The 19932-nt window shown below is 43.4% G+C and overlaps 1 protein-coding gene across 4 annotated transcripts in view; it reads left to right on the top strand.

Annotated features, from left to right (window-relative positions):
- pcdh17 (protocadherin 17) overlaps nt 1-19932 on the top strand; it is a 57395-nt gene that overhangs the window by 5905 nt on the left and 31558 nt on the right. For 2 of the 4 annotated variants that reach the window (XM_034577663.1, XM_034577649.1), the window contains exons 3-4: nt 16177-16235; nt 16522-16691. In XM_034577663.1, the coding sequence (XP_034433554.1) occupies nt 16177-16235; nt 16522-16691 (229 nt within the window). Of the gene's footprint in view, nt 1-16176; nt 16236-16518; nt 16692-19932 lie in introns of all 4 variants that reach the window. The other 2 variants (XM_034577659.1, XM_034577638.1) reach the window with 1 other exon arrangement.

Raw genomic sequence — 19932 nt, 5'->3', positions numbered from 1 at the left:
CCCTCGACGCATCAGGCGTGCAGGGTGCTCTATTGTATTATTCAACAGAAACCTGTGTAGAGGGAGATGGCCTGAGGCATTAAGTTTCTTCAGAAGCTGTACAGAGGCGTATCACTTTCCCCCCTCGTCCATGCCTCTGCCTCCTCTCTGCATTTGTGTGGACAGTAAGTAACCTGAGTCAGAGGAGAGCGGCTATGGGAAAAATGTCAGGAAACAAAGACAGAATTCCCCTTCCATCGATCCCAAGGCCTCCCAGCCCATCTGTCACTACAGGTGCCACAGGGAGAGAGGTTGAATGGGAAAAATAAATAAAGAGATGGATAAAGCAGGAGAGCATATCGCCTGCTCATTCAGTTTCAGAAGAGTACCTTAGTGCTGCTGTCTTCATCTGTACCTGGTAGTGCTGCTGTAGCTGCCTGCAACTCCCAGTCTCTCTCCACACTGCTGCTGGCCTCTAATGATGTTTTATAGTGGTACACTGGCAGACAGGGAAAGGGGAATAATATGAACATATCAGCCGAGCTCTGCTGGCCTTATCATTGTCACCACCGTGCCAGCACCCGGCCCAGTGGAGAGTTTCATTTCATTTGTAAAGAGAATTCCTGGGATAAGGAGATGGATGATACGTAATGATGCCTAATTCCGCTTAAGGCGTTGAAGGGAATTACTTAGTGTGGAATCAAGGTTAAAACCAATCTGCTGCAAAATTCCTCAATGCTCAGGAAGAAAGGATTTCAGTAATTCTCTCCAAAGAGTGAGCCCGCGCCCACTCTGCCTTGAATACATTTTAGGATTTTGTCCCACATTATGTTCAGCTTCAGCAGCTGTGCCACTGTGACTACGGCCCACTGACTGGTTCATAAGTTCCTCCGGTGCTTTCTTCCAGCCTGTTTCCGAAGCTGTCCCCATTGTTACCAATCATTGAAAGACTCCTGTGTCATTAGTTTTAAATGGGCCCCTAATTAATCGTATTGATTTGTTTTGATAAGTTTTGAGTGTTATAATTAGATTCACCATGAAACTCTAATTAAACAGAATCCTGTTGCGGTGAGACACCATCCATGTTAATAAGGTGCATGTGGTACAGAGGCTTATGGGATTGTGAATGGCTATAAAAGCTGCCTTTAGGTGGCGGCATTCTGCCTTGTGTGGGGTGGCATTGAGATGTGGGTGTCAAGGAGAAAAGGGGGCACCTGTCTCTGCTGACTCGACATTGTCACTTGTCACTTGATAAGGAGAATCGTACGGCTCTAATGAAATATGTCTGGCATAAATATGTAACAAGCACATGGAACATAGGATATCTTTGTCTGGAGTCGCCTGCCTGACAGCATTTTGTTACAGCTGTTTTGAATGACGAAAAGCAGTGAATCCATGATGAATTATTTAAAATTTGCTAGAAAACCTGGCAGATTCTGACGGATCATGTAAGAATTTACAATAAACCAAGGTCTTTCTAAAAATGACTGGCAGCCATAAACCTATTGAGTAAATTTAAAGGATGCTGGGGGAAAAAACAAACAGTTAAGAGGTGTGACTGTGATCATTCAGTGCGGCACACAATGAAGTTACTCCTTTGATCTCTTTAGGTTGAGCATATGCATGCCAACAATGTAGCTGGAGCAGATGTTGAAAATGGATGCTTCCAGGAATGGTCTTACTCTGCATAATTTAGGGATATTGTGTGTGTGGGTGTGTGTGTACACGTGTGTGTGTGTCTGTGTGGGTGTAACGTCATTGTGTATTCCAGGCATGTGATTTAAGCCTTTAGCTGGCAGGCTCCGTGACAGAGCCCCTCTCTTTTTATGAGCGTGACAATCTTGCATTTGTCCGAACCTTGAAACACCCTTCCTCCAAACACATAGACACACACGTGCACACACACACACACACACACAAACACCACACAGATGCATATGTAACCCTGCTTGTGGTGTTTTTAAGGATTCTACTGAAAAGTCTTATCAAAGCCTGTGCTGTATATTGTATTGAAATTGCTCCCACACTTCAGTGGCCACTGAGGCAATGAATAGAAAAGTGCTCTTTATTTCATTTCTCTCCCTCTCTCTTCATCTTTAGATAACTTTACTCTGGAGCTTTCTATAGAATGAGTTTTGTAGTAAACCTGTATGTACCGGAGCTCACTCGCTCACAGGATTGAGCCGCTCAGCAGCTCGATGCACAAACGGTCATTTATAGGAATGAGGGGCAGTTCAAGAAGCCATTTGTAATTGATGTACTTGTGTCCCTCAGCTGAGTTCTTCTGGGACACTAGGCCACATTTGTTTTATTTGAGCTTGCCAGTACATTAAAAAAAAAATAATAATCAGCCCGCCTGAGGAGGTATCTTCATATTTCCTCAAATAAACCTGCTGCTACTGTACATAACACTACACGCTGAAATTCTGAATTATTAATAGGCAGTTTTATTTTTCTTCATCTCCCCCAAGCTCATATGATAGATGCAACTGAGAGGAAGTGAAGTCAGACCACAGAATGTTGCTCCGGGGAACAACACTAAATTATGTTATCTTTGTATAAGCAAAACATAGAAATTTAGTAATTGAATGTTTCTTTTACTAGCTGCCATTACTGGTATTGTTGCCGTGGTACTTGTTTCAGCTTCGATGTGTGAGCAGCAGTGCAGCACACAGCACAAAACAGCAGCTATATTTGCATCTTCTTTCATTAATAAATCATAACGTTTAACAAATCAGTGGAAAGCGGAAGATGTCACGACGAACATCAGAGGTCTGTGAACATGAGGGAGGAGGAGGGCAGAACACGGGGTATGTGGGAAACAGAAATTGCTCATTTTTGGAAAGAGAACCTGGAAATGAACGCCCAAATACTGATGATGTTTGCAGCACAGGGAAAAGTAGAAATTAGTGTCGTAATCTCAACAGTTTAGTTGGCAATGGAATTTAGAGTTAAGTTTAAGAAATCTGCTCTAGTAATAAGTTACACCACAAATATCATTGGCTGCTATTTCAGGTAAAAAAACGTTCTGCAGTCTTAGGCAGATTTTCCTGATTCCTTGTCTGTGACACGTTCTTCAAAGTTTTGCACAGTTAATAGTTAATTTGCAGAACGGTATTATAAGTACCCCCCAAAAAGTTTTTCTAGATTGGAGGCAGCAGTGGAAGTCCATGTTTTATTTATTGCAAATTCTGAGAAGAATCCCTCTGTCACCTTGCTAAATAATTCAATATGATTGTAGGGCCCTGACTTTGCCCACAAGTAGAGGCAATTTCCTCCTGTAGTTAATAACAACCGCAGATTTGGAACAAGTTATACATTGATGGATATAGGTGGACTACTGGAGTCAATAATGAATGTGTGCTCTTGTCTTGTTGGTCGGCAACAAGAAACCCGTTCACCCAGCTGTTGTGCATTCGTGTGGACACAGCTCTTAACTGTGCAGCACAACAAAGGAATTTAGTTTTTTTTCGAGGAGTGTGGAGAACGAGACAGGATATGAGATCACAAGTTAACCTCTGTGAGGACCAGATTGGCCGGACACATTAAACCAATTTGTTTGGTTGAATAGGAAGCAGCCTATTGGAGATGACAGGCACACGATAATAGGACTGTGGCTTGTTCACTTGTGTGCGTGTGCGTGTGCGAGCGAGCGAAAAAGGGGAAGTGGATTGTCAGGTCTCCTCTGCCTAATTTTCTGACGCCGGAATATCTTGTCATTTTATCATGTCATTCTGATGAGTAGCAAGTGCCGTTGTTTGGCTTGGTTTACCTTCCGAAGACCGGGCAGCATTTTAAGTGGTTTCAGATCAATTCCTATCAGACTTCGTAATTACTTTTCAGCTTTATTATCATAAGGCACGGAGAGGACGGCTTCTGTTGCTTTTTGTTGCCACTTTTGCTTATTGTGGCTGTTTTCTTGTGCGGCAGTGCGCCTTGTTTTTCAGACCTTGATGATACTGCGAGTGGCGCATATTTATATTACATTGCAAATACACAGATGGATCTAAGTGTGTTCTACCTGATGCTGTTATTTCACATCAACTACCTAAACACACGCTCTTTAATAAAAATAGAAGATTCAGTTAGATTCTGTCAGTGTTTGCTCCCTGAAGATTCTGAAACATTTACTTGGCTTCGTGCTCAAACAACTCTGGCACAAGGAGCCAACCAAGCATCATCGCAGGTCACAAAAACAAACAAAACATAACCTTCACAGCGGAACAATCTGAGATTTAGCTGCCATGTGTCTCGGTGCGTGTGTATGTATGTGCACAGGCACACATGCACCTGTGCTACCACCCACTGCGCTCTGAAGCACCAGTCTTGCTGGTTCCATCAGATTGAATTGGTTTCCCTGAAGGGGCCGCCTGCCCCCTGAGGGCTCTTAGATCTCTCCTGGGGTCTTTAGACTTAACGTTTTAAGCAGCGGGGGGGCCGGCGCTGCAGCAATAGTTTGGTATAAAGATAGTAGTGACCTCATAGTAATGTGCGCTGAGATCCGCCGCAACAGAAGGCTACATAGGCCTACATGGCTCGGTGATGTATTCTTTGAACTGCCAGCAGCTGGGTCTCCTTGCTGTAAATCAAACACTTTCAAAGTCAAACAAAGTGGAACTCGCTCTGCTGTGCTGTGGCACCGGTCCAACCTGAGAGAGCTTTTTATTTCTGCCGCATCTTCCTTCACTGTGCCCCCTAGGCATGTGCTGTAGTAACAACACGCAGCTCAAAGAATGAGTTATGTGACTCTGTTCTCACCCTCTATCTCATTAGTATAAGAGGAATGATTTATCCCTCGCTCCCCGAATCTCCCTCTCCTCGTCCTTGCCGGCCACAGTTCAGCACGTCTTCAGCTTCATCAGTAATGTGATTAATTGATTGGAGGGACATACCATGAATGCCATCTCGTTGTCTCTAATTTCACCTAACTACGTGTCAAAACAAGCCGCCTTTAAAATGGGCTTCTTCTCCCTTCTTCTTCAAACACTGGAGTATATCACAATCCGCAGATGACAATTTTGCTTTTGTAATTTGAGGAGTATTTTTCCACGCAGCGAAATCCTGCCAGTGATGTTTTGCGATTGTTTGCGTGTCTGAGAAAGTCCAATACTCCTGGAGAGATCCCACTGTCTCCTCTGTTCCCGCGTACACTGTATCTGTAGCACAGTTTGAAATCTGACTCCCTTGTCTAAAGCCCCGTGTGTGTCTGAGGGGAATTGACAGCCACTGTGTTTTGCAGCGGCTGTTATATGTTTGTGGCAACAGAAGCGAATGAGTCGGCACTCTCAGATGTTATTGCCCAAACAAAAGGCCCTCTAAGTGGTGGGCACACAAGATTTGTTGCCAAACGTTTAACCGTGTGTCTGCTCTTCAGGGTAGCACGGGCGATGCCGAGTGCTAATGGCATATTGAAAACGGTATATTTGGCTGGTCTCATCTTTTTCTATAGTTCCATACAGATGTGCTCAATTGGCCCCTGACTGGCTTTATGTCTTAGAGAGAATTCGTGTTGGGGCCTTTTCACATTCAGATCAATTGCTGGTTTGCTCCGTTTCTTATTGATCTTTGCTCTGTTTGGTCGTGAAATACTGCATTTTATTATCTATCACTCTGACCATTGCTTAGTGTAAGAATAAAAAGAAAGTGTAGTTCTCGCTCCCGCCTTTCCACACGTCCTCGACTCTTGCTCTGACTCTCTGTTTTTTTTTTGGATTCCCTCTCTTTCTCTCGGCTCTTGTCATCTCAGATAAGCGTTGCAATTGCTCATGTTACTGACGACCCAAGCCAAATTCATAATGATGAGATTATCTTGTCAACAGTACAGAGTGTATATGTCTGCTGTATTGATCTGTGCACAGTCTTAATAAATGAAGCACCGCGGTGGAAGCGCAGGCTCAATGATAACTCTGAACAGATCTTGCTATTTATACACTCTCAACAGTGCGGAGATGATGAATGGAACTTGTGTATTCTGCCCTTCTCCCCTCTCTTATCCCTCGTCCCGCTGTCTCCTCTGCTCTCCTCTTCATCTCCATATTTCCAGATTGATGGGGTAAAACAGCCCCTCTCTCTCTGCAGCGCTGCACGCCTTCTGAAATGCGACCTCCTTGAGGTCACGTTGACATGCTGAGTCGTTGTACTCCCAGGTGGAGAGACATGGGTGCTGCTGTGGGAGAACCAATCAGCTAGACTACAGGGGAGGGAGAGCGGGGAGGGGAGAAAAAAAAGAAAATTACAAGCGCGATCGAGAGCCTGTGTGTGTGTGTGTGTGTGTGTGTGTGTGTGTGTGTGTGTGTGTGTGTGTGTGTGTGTGTGTGTGTGTGTGTGTGTGTGTGTGTGTGTGTGTGTGTGTGTGTGTGTGTGTGTGTGTGTGTGTGTGTGTGTGTGTGTGTGTGTGTAACCGACTGAGGTTTTGAAAGGGAGTTTATCTGTGCATTTGAAGAGAAGGTCAGTGGGGTTTAGAGCTCGAGATTATGTGTGATTGTTTCTTCTGTGGGTGAGCTGATTAATGCTAAAGCTGGCCTGACAGATTCTTAATGCACCATAGACGCACTTAAAAGAGACTGAGAGGAACTGGCGTCCAACACTTTGACAACAGAGCATTATCTTAAAGCCTTTTCTGCACGGACAGTATCCTTCCTGTCATCCATTCCTCCTCTTCCCGGCCCCTCCTTCGCTCAGATACCTCATCGCCTCTCACCCGATACATATACAGTAGATAGGTCACCTTGAAATGAGACTATACATAGTCCATCTGCTCTCTCTCTCTCTCTCTCTCTTTTTATGTGTGTGTGTGCACGCATAGAGCAACAGAGAGGGAGAACCCAGGTGTGTGTACGTGCACTTGTGCATGTATTGATATTAGTGTGTGTGTGGGTTTGTGTGTTTTTATATCTGCGTCTGGCCTTGGCTCTGGGCTTTGGGGAAATATCTCAAATCTTTTCATCTACGGAACAGCTCTTCCTACATCAATTCAAACAGAATAAATTTCTTCTTTAATGTTTTTGTTCACGGGCTCTCAGCGCCTGTCTTTTTTTTTAACCCGCACACCAGACAACATTTTGCGGTTGGTGTGTTTTAGCAAATAAATTAGAAAATGATTGTTTCTTTAGTTAAATTCAATTCATGTACTAGATAAGAGGTTTCAATAATATCATCTTCAAACCGTAGTTAACATGTGTGCTTTTAGCCGCTTGTAAACAAGTTGACTGTATTTCATTTATATACTGAAGGCCTCAATAGAGGGTGAAAATGGTGACATCCCGGTTGGTAAATGAGGATGATTTTTATTTCGATATCAACTCCACACTCTGAAGGAGACAGACTTTGATTGTGTTTTATTTATGAATGCATTTTTGTATTGCAGCTGATTTTGATTATTTTCCTCCATTCTCGGGTAATGTCTGCCTATTTGTATGAATCCCATCACTTGAAGAGGGAAAGTGTCGCAGCTCGAACATGAGAGAATGTTATTTCTTTCTTTTTAATTTTGTAACTACGCTTATTTGCTTTCGTGCTGAAAGTTGGATGAGAAGATTGATGCCAGTCTCCAACAATCTGGATAGACACTGGTGAGCTTAGCGTACAGATAAGAAACAGCTCGACTATCTGCATCTCTAAAGCCTCCAAATGAGTCTGTTACATCTTTGTTTAAACATTATGTATAAACATAATCCATTGGATGCTACCTTTTTTAAGGTGGTTGAATATACAGTACTCGACCGCTGCCGAGCAAAGTTAATTGGGATCTTAGTGTTATGAGTCATAGCTGAATAGCTGCCACACAAGTCAAGTCCTTTATTTGGCAACGCTATGCCGCTAGCTCCCGTTGAATTGTTTGACCGATAAGTCATGTCTGAAAAAGACAGTATGAGAAATCATCTAGTAGCTGCATATCTATTCGTGAAATCCACCTTATTATGGTGGACTGAATACAGCTGATACAATGGTTCAGTGTCACGATCTCTATGACTGTGGATGTTCTCAAGATCGATCACAATATAAAACCATCACTTTATCATCGTCCTTTAGTTCCAGTCTTCCTAACTAACTCTCAGCAAGAAAGCGGACAAGCATATTACCCAGGCTGTCAGAAGTGTTGTGTATGGTTTCATGTGTAGAGTAAGATAAACCCGTCACCTCTGGAACAGCTTTGGATCTTTTGGGCTGAGTTGGCTGTGGACTAATGAGGGTGAAACGAGGTCAGTGCTGACTCAAGACTTCAGTTAACGCCAAACCTGTTGTAACTATTGATTAGCAAGTACTGAATGATAAGAGACTTACTCTCCCAAGATCACACAGTGCCCTCTTTCTCCCCCCCCCCTTTTACTTTAAACTTATTCCCCCAAAGTTTCAAAGGCATAAAAGTTAAGTCCTCTCGCTTATTCCTTTTCACTAAGTTCACATATCGTGCTCAATCAATAACCACACGCGGTACCAGCTGTATGTCTACCCACACCACCTGGTTGAATGTGTCTTCACGAAACGTCTCACAGAGAGAGTGAGGGAAAACAACGCTGCTATTTTAGGAGAGCTGCCAGACTGCTGTGTTAGGGGGTTTTGTGTTCGAATAAATATATATATATATATATATATATATACGCCAAAAGCCACATTTACCATTTGCTCCTGGGGCTAAACTGCCACAGATGTGGATTGTGTTGATAGCAGTACAAAGACGCCGTCTTGTGTTGCCCTCCTCTTCAGAGACTGAAACTGAGACCGAATTGGCTGCTGAATTTTTGCCCGCGTAGTTGAATCTTGAAAAGGTAATCCCAGTTATAACTGCAGACGCACAAAGGTACGAGATGATGATTTCAAAATATAACAGCAGTCTGACATCGTTGCGAAAGGGTAGAAATGAGAGGTGCGACTTTCAGATCAGAAAACCGCTTTTTGGAAAGCAGAGATGGGGTCACAACCTGTTCTGGTCAGACCCTCTTTGTCTGGTATGCTGTGATTTAGAACTTTTTTCTCAAAATTTCATGTCTGGTTCCCATTTAATGATGCTTTTTTTTTCCTCTGGTGAAGTGTAGATTGCCAACGCAGGAACAGAATGCCTCATTATATTTCACTGCACACAGAAGCAACTACACCTTATAATGATGCCTGAGGAATAAGACTCATGATCACAGACACCAGCTCACTCATGTATGTTTTATGTTGATAAATATGCATGTGTGCTGTGTGACACCGTGTTCCACCAGAGGAATTGCGTGTGGTAGGACTTTGGGCCTTTTTTGACATGAAAAGCAATTTGATTCAAGTGAAAAAATCAACCTTGTAGTTCACAAGTGTGTCACACAAGCACACACTCGCCCTGCTCCTAGAGGATTAAAGAAGACTTTTTAAAACCACAGGGTCAGTCAGTTTAATTCACTCCATTTGAATTTCATTTGCAGCTTCTTATAGGAATTGTGCCAATACCTCCCTTATGAAAATATAATTAATTTTTTGTTATTTGAGTATTTCATCGCTTGGTGAAATAGTGATTCTGAAATTCAGCTCACCTAAAGACAATGAGGGCAAAGGTGCCAAATTTAAAATAGTTTTTCCAGTTTTAGAGCTTCCTTCATTACATTGTTTCTTTACTTAGTCAATCAATAACCATTTTTACTTAGTTTGGGGGAATAGCTGCGAAAAACCAGTAGATCATTGGGTAAGTAAAAATATGGTCCTCTAAAAAACAGTATTATAAATAAAGGTTCCTTGACCCATATTGATCTCAGTTTACAGCTGCTTTGTTAAATGGGCCACATTCAATTTGGTTTCATTTAACGTCTATTCAGCAAAAAAAAAATAGTTGTCAGTTTGCCATTGTGTGTGTTTCCAATGTGTCAGCTTTCCGTAATCTTTACCCAAGGGGAAGTTGGTCAACACCATAACTGTTCATGGGTAATGTTGTTTTTAGTTAGATAAGGATGATTCATTGAATAGGAGCTTAATAATCCTGTTAATAAATCAATTACATGCGTAGAAGTTTTAAAAAACAAACAGATTATTGAATAGTTTGTGTAATTTGTGGTAAACAGATTATTCTGTATTACTTTATGCTCATTAAGATGAGTCTTCTGAGCCATTTTGTTTATCCAGGATTTAGTTTGGCCCATCATTCGATTTTTCATGCATCATTAAATTGGATGGACTGTAAGATCTCCAGTACCTGGGCGTGTGTATATGTGTGTGTGTGCGCTCGTGAAAGGGAGAACTTCGAAAAACAACTTCAGTGATGTGCACTATCTCTCAGGAGGTTTCCATTTTAGTATTTCCTACGCGAGTTGATTCTCGAGACGATAATGGCGGGGGCGTAATAACCGAGTTTAACAACACTTTGTTGACCGTCTCCCTCAGACTCTGGGTCTGTTTCTCTTCTGGAGTTAACTATTCATGCTCTTTTAAAGTAATTTAGTCTTCGAGATTAAATGACAAACATTATTACAAAGGTTGGAAAGCAGTTGTTAGAGTACTTAAAAAAAAAAAAAAAACACACACTTATGGACTCTTTAAGACTGTTGCTCTTAAAGGCAAATGCAGCTGTCCGCCTCATATATAACCACGGTCCCGTAGTAATGTGACCAAAGTAGTCACTTGTTTGTTGCCTGCTTGAACTCCTCCTCAAATGAATAATAAAGTGGTCGTAACCACACAGTTTGAATGAAAGTGGCTTTGAAGTAGGGTTTTTGTCTCGGCCGTCTTTTTCCTGAAGAGACACGAGTGCGACCACCTCCGCCCTCGCTCCGTCCGGTGCACCTTTCCTCTCTCTTTTTCCACTGGCCTCCTAATATGCATCTCTAATGACACTGTATGGTCAACCAAAATAATAGGCAATCAACGTGAGTGGTTGCATATTAATTATGAATATTGTGTCTTTGCTGTTGAGCAGCGAATATGCAAGGGAGAGGTCATGTTGATTATACAACTGAATATAAAAGCCTCCAAAGTGCTACTTAGCCCTATTTAATGGAGGAAAAAAGCCCTATTCTTTATCAAATGAACATGGACACAAAAAACAAAAGTGGAATGCAGTTATGTTATGAATTATGCCAGGCCGTGATTAACAAGATGAAAACTATTTAGCTGTATTAGAGGGTTCATAATAAAGTAGCTATTTTACAAAACGCTCCCCATGGAAGCTCTAGTAAAAAAATTTGGGACAATATTTAAAGCCAGTGGAGACACAGATTGGGTTGTGTTCGATTTTTGCTGAAGCCGAGTTTAGTACAATTATACTGGTAAGAGAAGAAATACTGTCAGTAACAGAGATACTTTAAATGACTGATCACTAGAGGGGGGACAAATAATCGATATATAACCTGATACAGTCTCCTGTGCTTCCCTGAGGTATTTCCCTCTTCTCCTGCAGACATTTCCTCAAATTCTCCACGGCTATCCAAAAATACAACTTCTCATCATGCCAGCAAAATGATGCATGAAGGTTTATACCTTATTTCAAACAACCCCAGAGCTTTAAAAAGTCACGTGGAGTGTCAGCTAAATGTGACTTATGCCATTCTGGGACAACCATTGCGGTTTTGAGGAAAACCAACACAGTTTATGCAGGTGAATCACTGTAGCAAATCATTCCCCACAAAACCCTCCTGCAAGGACATGTTTGTCTGCCCAGCAAACAAACAGCATATGAAGTCAGCCAATACTGCAACTGGACTTAATACATGAGGTATTAAGTCCAGTTGCAGTATTGACACGGAGCAACAGGAGGGTGATGCATCCTGCATTTCAACATTATTCAGATAATGAGAGTTTTAACTCTGCACAAAATCCACAGTTGAATACGCATCATGTTTGTTGGGGGTCAGGGTTTAGTATGTTTTCAGTCAAAGTTGGAAAAACAAATCCCAGAATTTCTTTCTTAATTTATTTGGACCAACATTACGCCGGCTTTCAGCTCACAAACACTGCAGTCAAACTGTAACAACAAAAGGAAAAGACTTTAAGATCTCCCACTGACACCAGCAACAGAGGCCATGCAGTTCAGATGAATAATCCAGCAGCCTAGGTATTGAATGCTCCCTTACTGGAAATTCGCTGTACTGCAAAAAGAAGTATTTTTCTTTTCAGTCTGTCTGCACAAGATCAGCCTGCATAACTTACCCACACTGCATCAACTACAGCGTGTCCCAATAAAACGCCACGTCAGCCGGAAATCCAAACTTGCCTGCAAATGCGTAAGATAACTTTAAAAGTCTCCTTTATGATTAAGTAGTGCCCAGAATCATTAGCGAGCCGTCCATCTGAATGGATAAGACCTCAGTGTGGTTACAATCTGTCTGGTCTCCATTAACTGGCATCAGCAGCACTTTCTTACTTGTCTAAATTTCATTTGGACCAGACCTCTCCTAAATAATTTGGAAGATAGTGGAAGATGTTCCGAAGGCAGTAGCCTGTGATGGCTTTAAGTTCACTTAAGCCCGTGGATTGATTGGTATGTTATCTCCAGGAAGATGTATAGGAGCAGCTAATTAGATTTGATCACTTACAATTGCTCCTTAGCCACCAAGTAATCAATGCAGTCTAATTATTTTTTCGTTCCTGCGCCACTTTCTCCTTACCTCCTTTAACATCCTCTCACTTTGCCGTTTTTTGCTGTTCGTCCCCCGTTTTTCATCTTTAATTCCCTCCTTTGCTGCATCCTCTCATCCCCACAGTGTTTTCTTTCCTCTAACCTCAATATCTCTTCCTCTTTGGCTGTTCCTGCAGCTACTTTGACAGTTTTCCAAGAGGAGTAAATTACAGTTCCCCTGGTGGTAACATCACACATATGCAGACATGCATAAACACACACTACAGAGACTTAGTTTTTAAAAATAAAGAAAAACAACCTGCTGTCCTGATGTCTTTTGGCTTCCTGACAAGGTTATTGCGGATTTGGAAACCGCTCACACCTTCTGACAAGACGAAACGCATGCATACGCTGGTACAGCAAGTGCTGTGTGTGTATTTGGAAGACAGTAGAGGACAAATGCATGTATCACACCTAGCTGGGCAGGTAGAGGGAGGGTGTGTACTGTGGTTCCGGTGAATAAAAGAGAGCTGTCCAATGATGTGTGAAAGAGAAGCTGCAATTTGTCCTTGTTCGCCGCCCCCCTATCGAAGATATCAAACACACATGTACGCGCGCACACAGTCAAATACACACAAACACATAAACGAACAGTGTCCCAAAATGCACCAACAGGAGCTGAGAGTAGAATAGCTCTCCAATATGCCCGTCCCATTTGTCTCAATCGGGCCGCTGTCTGCTCGGTCAGTCTTAGGGCCTCAAAGGGAATACAGAATAGAGTGCAGCTTTTTACACTTACTCAGCCTCACTGTACTCAGTATCGCTCTGACCTTTTGTGGCCTTGCTGCGTGGACTAGATGCGAGACATCCTTCAATACAGCTCAAGACCACGCGTTTGCAATTCTCATTCACACTAAGCGAACCGAAACGAGCCTCTGCTGAAAACTACACAAAGTCTGTTGACCCCCCCACAACATCTGGATTCATCTTGTATTCAATAGGTTCACAGACTCATATTTAAGGTCAATAAGCGAGTCACATTGTGAAAACCCTAAAGGCTAAACGCACAGATGCTGCAGTTTGGGTCACTTCATTTTGCTTTAGTTCGGTTCAGTGAACTTCATTTCAATTTCGGGATAAAGGTCCACGAGGTGAAAATCCGAAGTCAACAAGTCAGCAACATGAAAACCTCTCGATTCTTGCGTCGCTAAATGAATTTATGTACTGTAGAATGCAGTGTCTAATAATAATGATAATAAAACTGCTGGATATCTAGCCGGTATTTATCACCCCCGCCCCCCCGCCATCCTCCCAAATTATCCTGTATTCATTGTGGGCTGTGACTGTCTGAGCACAAAGCAGTTCATACAGGCCATTATCGATCCATTAATTGGAAAGTGGCCCATTGTAGTGAAAGGGCTGGGCAGTACAGACAGACAGGAAGAGATGGAGGCTTAAGATCAGCCTGGACTCTAATTGGCAGGAAAGAGGTTTCTATGAAGTGGCATAATGTGCTTTTTATTGGCTTCAAGGAGGGGTGGGTGGTGTCGAGATGTAGAACACATGCTCGTTCAAGTGTGACATGCTTCCCCCCCCCCTCCCTTTTGTTAAGATAAGACTTCAAGTCACAATGGGATTCAGTGGTTTATTTGAAATTAACTCACTATCAAAGTTGCACATTGGCCCCCGTTTTTAGTTTATTAAATCAATGGTGAACTCTGCAAGCGGGGAGACGGAAAATGCATTTTGTAACTGATTTATCACGAGGATGTCATTCAGAAGTACCTCGCACAGCTGTGACAATCTGGAAAATTCGTTTTCTGCGACGTCCTTTCAATGGGATCAGATTGGGCGCTAACACAGCTGAGTTGATTGAAAGACATGTCCAAGGGTGAGTCCCTGGTCATAAAAGTACTGAAGGGGTGCATCAATATAAAGATTTCCATCTCCCCTTCTTTTTTATTTTTCAGAAAAAACTAGTTGTTATCATTTCAATGCCAAACCATTTCAAACATTCATTCTTCTGCTACTCCGTGGTCAGATTCCAGCCTTTGATGTACAATTTTCTGTGGGTGTTCTCTTTCTAAGCTTTGTGAAGGCGGAGGTGCAATAGAATGTTTAGGTAGAGAAAAAAAGGTGCTGGCAAAACCATGGAACGTCAAAGTACCGAGCCGGCCTGTGTGACCTTCACACACCCGTTTTCATACGGAGCCACCGCGGAGCACGGATGACATTGAAATACTGTATTGACTGTGAGTCAAGCTGTGCATGTGAAAAACCCCAGCACAAGCGAGCATTACTCACTGAACATGACATTTTACTGCTCTCGATTCAAGAGAGAGAGCTGTGCACTACATAGGGAAATTATTTGTGTTACTGTGATGAATACCACTAACACAATATGAAAGCTATTTCTCCTGAAGGTGTTTGTTTCCACCCTCTATGCTTCTGTGTACCTGGGACTTTTAGCTTCTCCTGCGAATGCATTCTTTTCTTTCTGCCTGTGTTCTTCATGAATTATGCTGGAATCACACGAATGCTTTTTGCTTCAACGCTTGATGACGGGCGCACCCGCCGCTTGATGCTGGCACAATCGTCATGACGACAGCCTTCATAGCTGGCTTTCTGGCTAACCTCCTTAAGGGAAAAAAACCATGACCATATGAACACATACCAGGTCAGCCACTGCCTCTGCCTCCTCTTCCGATTTGATTGGCTAGCACCTGCCTTTGAGAACATCTTGATTGGCTGGTGCCGCCAATGCAGCACGACGTACGCTGCACGAGCGACGCTCAATGCAGTTCTGCAATGCGTGACGTCACCCCATTCAAAGTGAACGAACAGCGCATACGCTCGAGTCCAGCGTCACGGGGGGGGGGGTGGATGCATTTAATTGTTTTTACATTAGTTGTTTTCATTATCGCTGAGGTTAACAGGCATTTCTATAAAAGCCAGGAAGCACACTGGGATCTTTGTGGCCCCTTATCTCAATGGAGATGATTTTAAATCCCTCATACACCGTCCTCTGCTATAATTAACGAGAGGGAGACAGACTGGGAGAGAGACGCGTCCAGCTCTTTCCAGTGCCAATGTGATTGATCCAGTCTGTAATGCACTGCTGCACAACACAGTGCTGAGGATTGTGGAGTGTTTATACAGTTTATGAAGAATGGGGTTTGTACCAGTCTTATTCTACTGCGGTATTTGTCATACATGCCACACTGTGTCTTAGCGTGTCTTCTGTGTGTGCATGTGTGCACAAGCGTGTGTGTGTGTGCGTTTTCTATCGATCCACAGAGCATGAAGCCCCCCCTGTGTATGATCATGTAACCCCAAAGCAAACAGACCACACACAGTTGAGCACACAGACGTCCCAGTTCCACACAAACAATTTCTCCCTGCATGTGATGATAGAAAACAGAACAGACTGCAAGTGGCAAACTTTATTTGAATCTCTGTGCATCTTTATGCAGTAATTTAGGTCACTGGATGTTAAGTTGACACTGGTAGTCATTGAATATGTGATGTCTAAATGGTCTGTTTTAAATGTTTAGCCGCTAGTATTCTCTTTCTCTTTCCTCTACAATTAATCATGTGTCCCGAGATCTTGTCTCACAGCAGGATTCATTTCTGTAGAACCGCACTACATCCCTTTTTTCTCTCTCTCTTCTCCACAGACGGACAATTTCCCCACTGAGCCTAATTACATGGGCAGCAGACAACAGTTTGTTCAAAGGTAAGAGTTCGGATTTGTAACCGTCATCACATCTCAGACCTTTTTGTTTTCTTTTCTCCAGCGGTCCCAACACAATATACCAACGTTTACTCATCTGACAAATAATTCTACTGAGTTGTGGCAGGAAGAAGAAGAAGGGGCATGTACATTTAATTAGGTTTAAAAGTGGTCACTCAAAGTATTCGCTATATCACATAAAATATTATCACACACACCTTCCCTCTTTTATTCCTCTCTGTAAAAAAGTCGTAACGCTGTTTTCTTTTTTTCTTAATGTCTTTAGTAGTTCAACATTCAAAGACCCAGAGCGAGCGAGCCTCAGAGACAGCGGCCACGGTGACAGCGACCAGGCTGACAGCGACCAGGACACCAATAAGGGCTCCTGCTGTGACATGTCTGCAAAAGAAGCCCTCAAGTTGAAGGCTACTGGCGTGAAACCGCCGCCTTTGGAACAAGGTGAGCCCTCATTGGACAACGTGTGACTGCACGAGAAGTGAAAGCTGCAGCGCAGGCCGAAAAACACTCAAACGGCTATCAATCCGTTTTCTGTGCTGAAGTTATTTGTATTAACGATTGGGCTCTTGACTTGCCTGAACGCTCACAATCACAATCTCAACTTATTCTTGGCTACTTTATTCTCCCCATACTTTGTTCTCTAGACTTTTCTCATTTAATGTGTGTGTCTGAGTGTGTGTGTGTTTGAGGGTGTGAGTGAGTGTGCATTCTACACACGTCCTCAGTTTATCAAAGCAGACAAGCCCATTATGTTTTTATAAGCCCAACTACTTCAGCCTCTCCATTTAGTCCCCCTTCCCTGAGCACCCGTCTCTGAAACTTTGATAATGGAACATGGAAAATGACTTAGTGAGCGGCAGGCGATGTAGCTTCGTAGTGTGGTGATTAAATATGAATAATTATTCTAAGCGCTGTGGGTCGGGCAGATTACACATGACATGTGTTGAACAATAACTCCCCAGATATGAGTTGTTGCAGTCCTCCTTACCCCAGCCACCTCACATGATTAGTGCAAGGTCAGAGGAGGCGAGAATAGCCAAGATTGCACTGTACAGTAGGTAGAGAAGTAATGGGACAGGAGGTTTGGTGGATTTCTCACCGGTGTGGGCCATTACCGCACAGATATTCCCAAAGAAATACAAATTCCCTACACCGAGATGTATGTATCTCACCGACTGCATCCAGAAGTAAGGCGCTGTATACCAAACATGGATTCTTTGTAATGACGCCATTAATCCAGAGAACAGAAGGGCTGTTTTACTCCTCGCGGAAGGACAATGACAATTTGTTCAACGCTCTGTGCTCCAATATGCATGTCTGACTAGATAGCATTTTTTCCCATCATTTTCACTGGTTTATAGTATTAAAAAAAAAGCCCCACACGTTGGCAAGAAAAATTGGCCAATTAAAGAACTCCATATGTTTCTCATTTTGAAAATGTTCTCATTTAATTGTCCATGAGGGACTGAAAGAATCTAAACAGACAACACACATGACAATGGGAGCTTAAAGTGGGTTTGAGCTGTAGCAGACAACAAGCGCTGTGCAAATACAACATATTTTTTTGGACGTGTACCTCGATCAATTTCCTGTTGACGGTCTCAAACAAGGACATTGTTGCACCTGTACACAAACACACGCACTCGAGTCCAGCGGTGGCGGACAATCATCGAAAGGCCGTAACCCGCCTGTGCCCGTGTCCCGCTCATCTCTGCCCCCTTCCCCTTTTGTTCTCACCCTCCGCTGCGCCCTCACCCCCACCGCTCCATGACTTTCGTTCCACTCCTCCTCCTTTCCTTGTTTTGGGGAAATCGATTAATGTGAGATTAGACAGTTAACCGCCTGCAGCTGGCTGTGTTTAGCCAATAACATGTGGGCTCAGCTAAGCTGTGAGGCGGGAGGCCAAGGCGTGGTGCAAGAGCGGTGATGAGGAGTGAGGCGTGGTGAACATCGCTCTGGCGGCGTTCCAGTGCATCTTTATTAATTCGTGAAGACACCAGCTGAACGCTCCAAAACGACAAATTACGCCGGGCTTTGAGTTAATATTTACATTAGATGACTCTCAAAGCACAATGTCGCCGGCTCAGAGAGGGAGCGCTCTTACGTTTAACGTCCTCCTGCTGTGGAAGATGAATCACCAAAGATGGTCACCTTGTACCTGGCGAGCTCGAGAAGAGAGGAGTCCCATCTGCCGCCGTGCCTTAAACCAACCCCCTCACGAACAGGTGATATATTGGAGTAATTTTATGGCAAATTAATAATGCTCAGTGAAAAGGAAAGAGGCGTATGGACAAAATTGAGCTGTTATGAAAAATACAGTTCCCTGCGTGCACACTCATGTACAGTAGGTCTATTATCAAATGGGGGGAAAAAAGGAAAAAGGGAGCTTGTCGTTGGTCACCGCTCCCCGGGGTCATTTTCCTGCCGGCTTATTTTCTTCACATCTCAGCACTTAGCAGCTACTTCATAGGTCCCCCCCCCCCCCCACACAGCCCTCCCTCCTTCATCCATCTCATGTCCTCTGTTCCTCTCCTCCTCTCCGAGCCTTCCCAATTACTCTCTGTAGCTCTCTCTGCTTGCTTGCTTGCCAGGACACTGCGGCCCCGTTCACTGGCTCCGTATAAACAGAACTACAAGTGCACGAAATCATGTAGTTCAAGTCCTAATCAATCCTCAGCCCTGTTGTAGCTCTTAGCCTTTATTGTCACCAGGTTGTCGGGCATTCACAGTTGTGACTCTTTTTTTTGTTTTCTGAATTTGTCGCCCCCTTTTTTCCCCTTTTCCTTCCACGCTGCTATTTATGCACTCCTCTGGTAATAGGCATTGGTAGAACAAACACACAACTCCCCCATTTCCACGCCTGTAATTCATCTTCTCCTCTGATGTTCAGTACAGCTTCCTTCCAGACAACATAATCTGGAAATCTTCGCACCAGGGACCAGTTGCAAATTGATTAATTAGGCCTGCAAAATTGGTTGCAATGTATTAATTAAGCTCAAGTATATCAAATGCATTTTTTTTTTTGTGTGCCAGTTTTAAACGGCGATTAATTGATGCTCCAATGCGCCCGCCGTAGACGCTGATACCCGCTCGTCTGGCTCCGTCGGAGTGGCTGGCAGCACATCGCTCGCCTCTGTGGAGACAACTGCCACAGTCGCTATCACGAACAGACAGGCGGCGGTGGCGTAGAGAGATGGTACCCACTGATAGGGCTGTCCAAGGAAATAGAGAGAGAGAGAGGGATGGCGAAGGAGGAGGAGGAGCGTGGTGGGACGGATACTGTTCCACTGCAGCAGCTGACCTATCCTAATTAGCTGCAATTGGAGAGTTATAATCAAACCACCTCCTGCCTTCTTTTCAAAGGGAGGATATAAGCAGCACGGAGGAGGGAGGGAGGTGTGAGGAGGAGCTGCTGCTGCTACAAGGACAGTGAGGAGCGACAGCGTGAGACGCGTTCCTATGACAGCACGGTCGAAGTCCTTGGTGCTATATGAATCTTTCAGCTAAAGCAATTTAAATTAAGAAATATTTTCTATTTACTGGAATGAAGTTGAATTTGATGCAGCAATCGCTTGTTGCCTTTGAGTGTTTTCTAGTTAATCCTTCACAGGAATTTCTTTCTTCTTCCGCAGCTTAATTAAGTTGACATTTCAGCCATTTGGTATAGTACATAACCGACATA

Source organism: Hippoglossus hippoglossus, chromosome 3 (genome assembly GCF_009819705.1).
Source record: "Hippoglossus hippoglossus isolate fHipHip1 chromosome 3, fHipHip1.pri, whole genome shotgun sequence".
Taxonomy (NCBI): domain Eukaryota; kingdom Metazoa; phylum Chordata; class Actinopteri; order Pleuronectiformes; family Pleuronectidae; genus Hippoglossus; species Hippoglossus hippoglossus.
The sequence above is the reverse complement of the archived record's forward strand: the minus strand, read 5'-3'. Positions and strand labels throughout refer to the sequence as shown.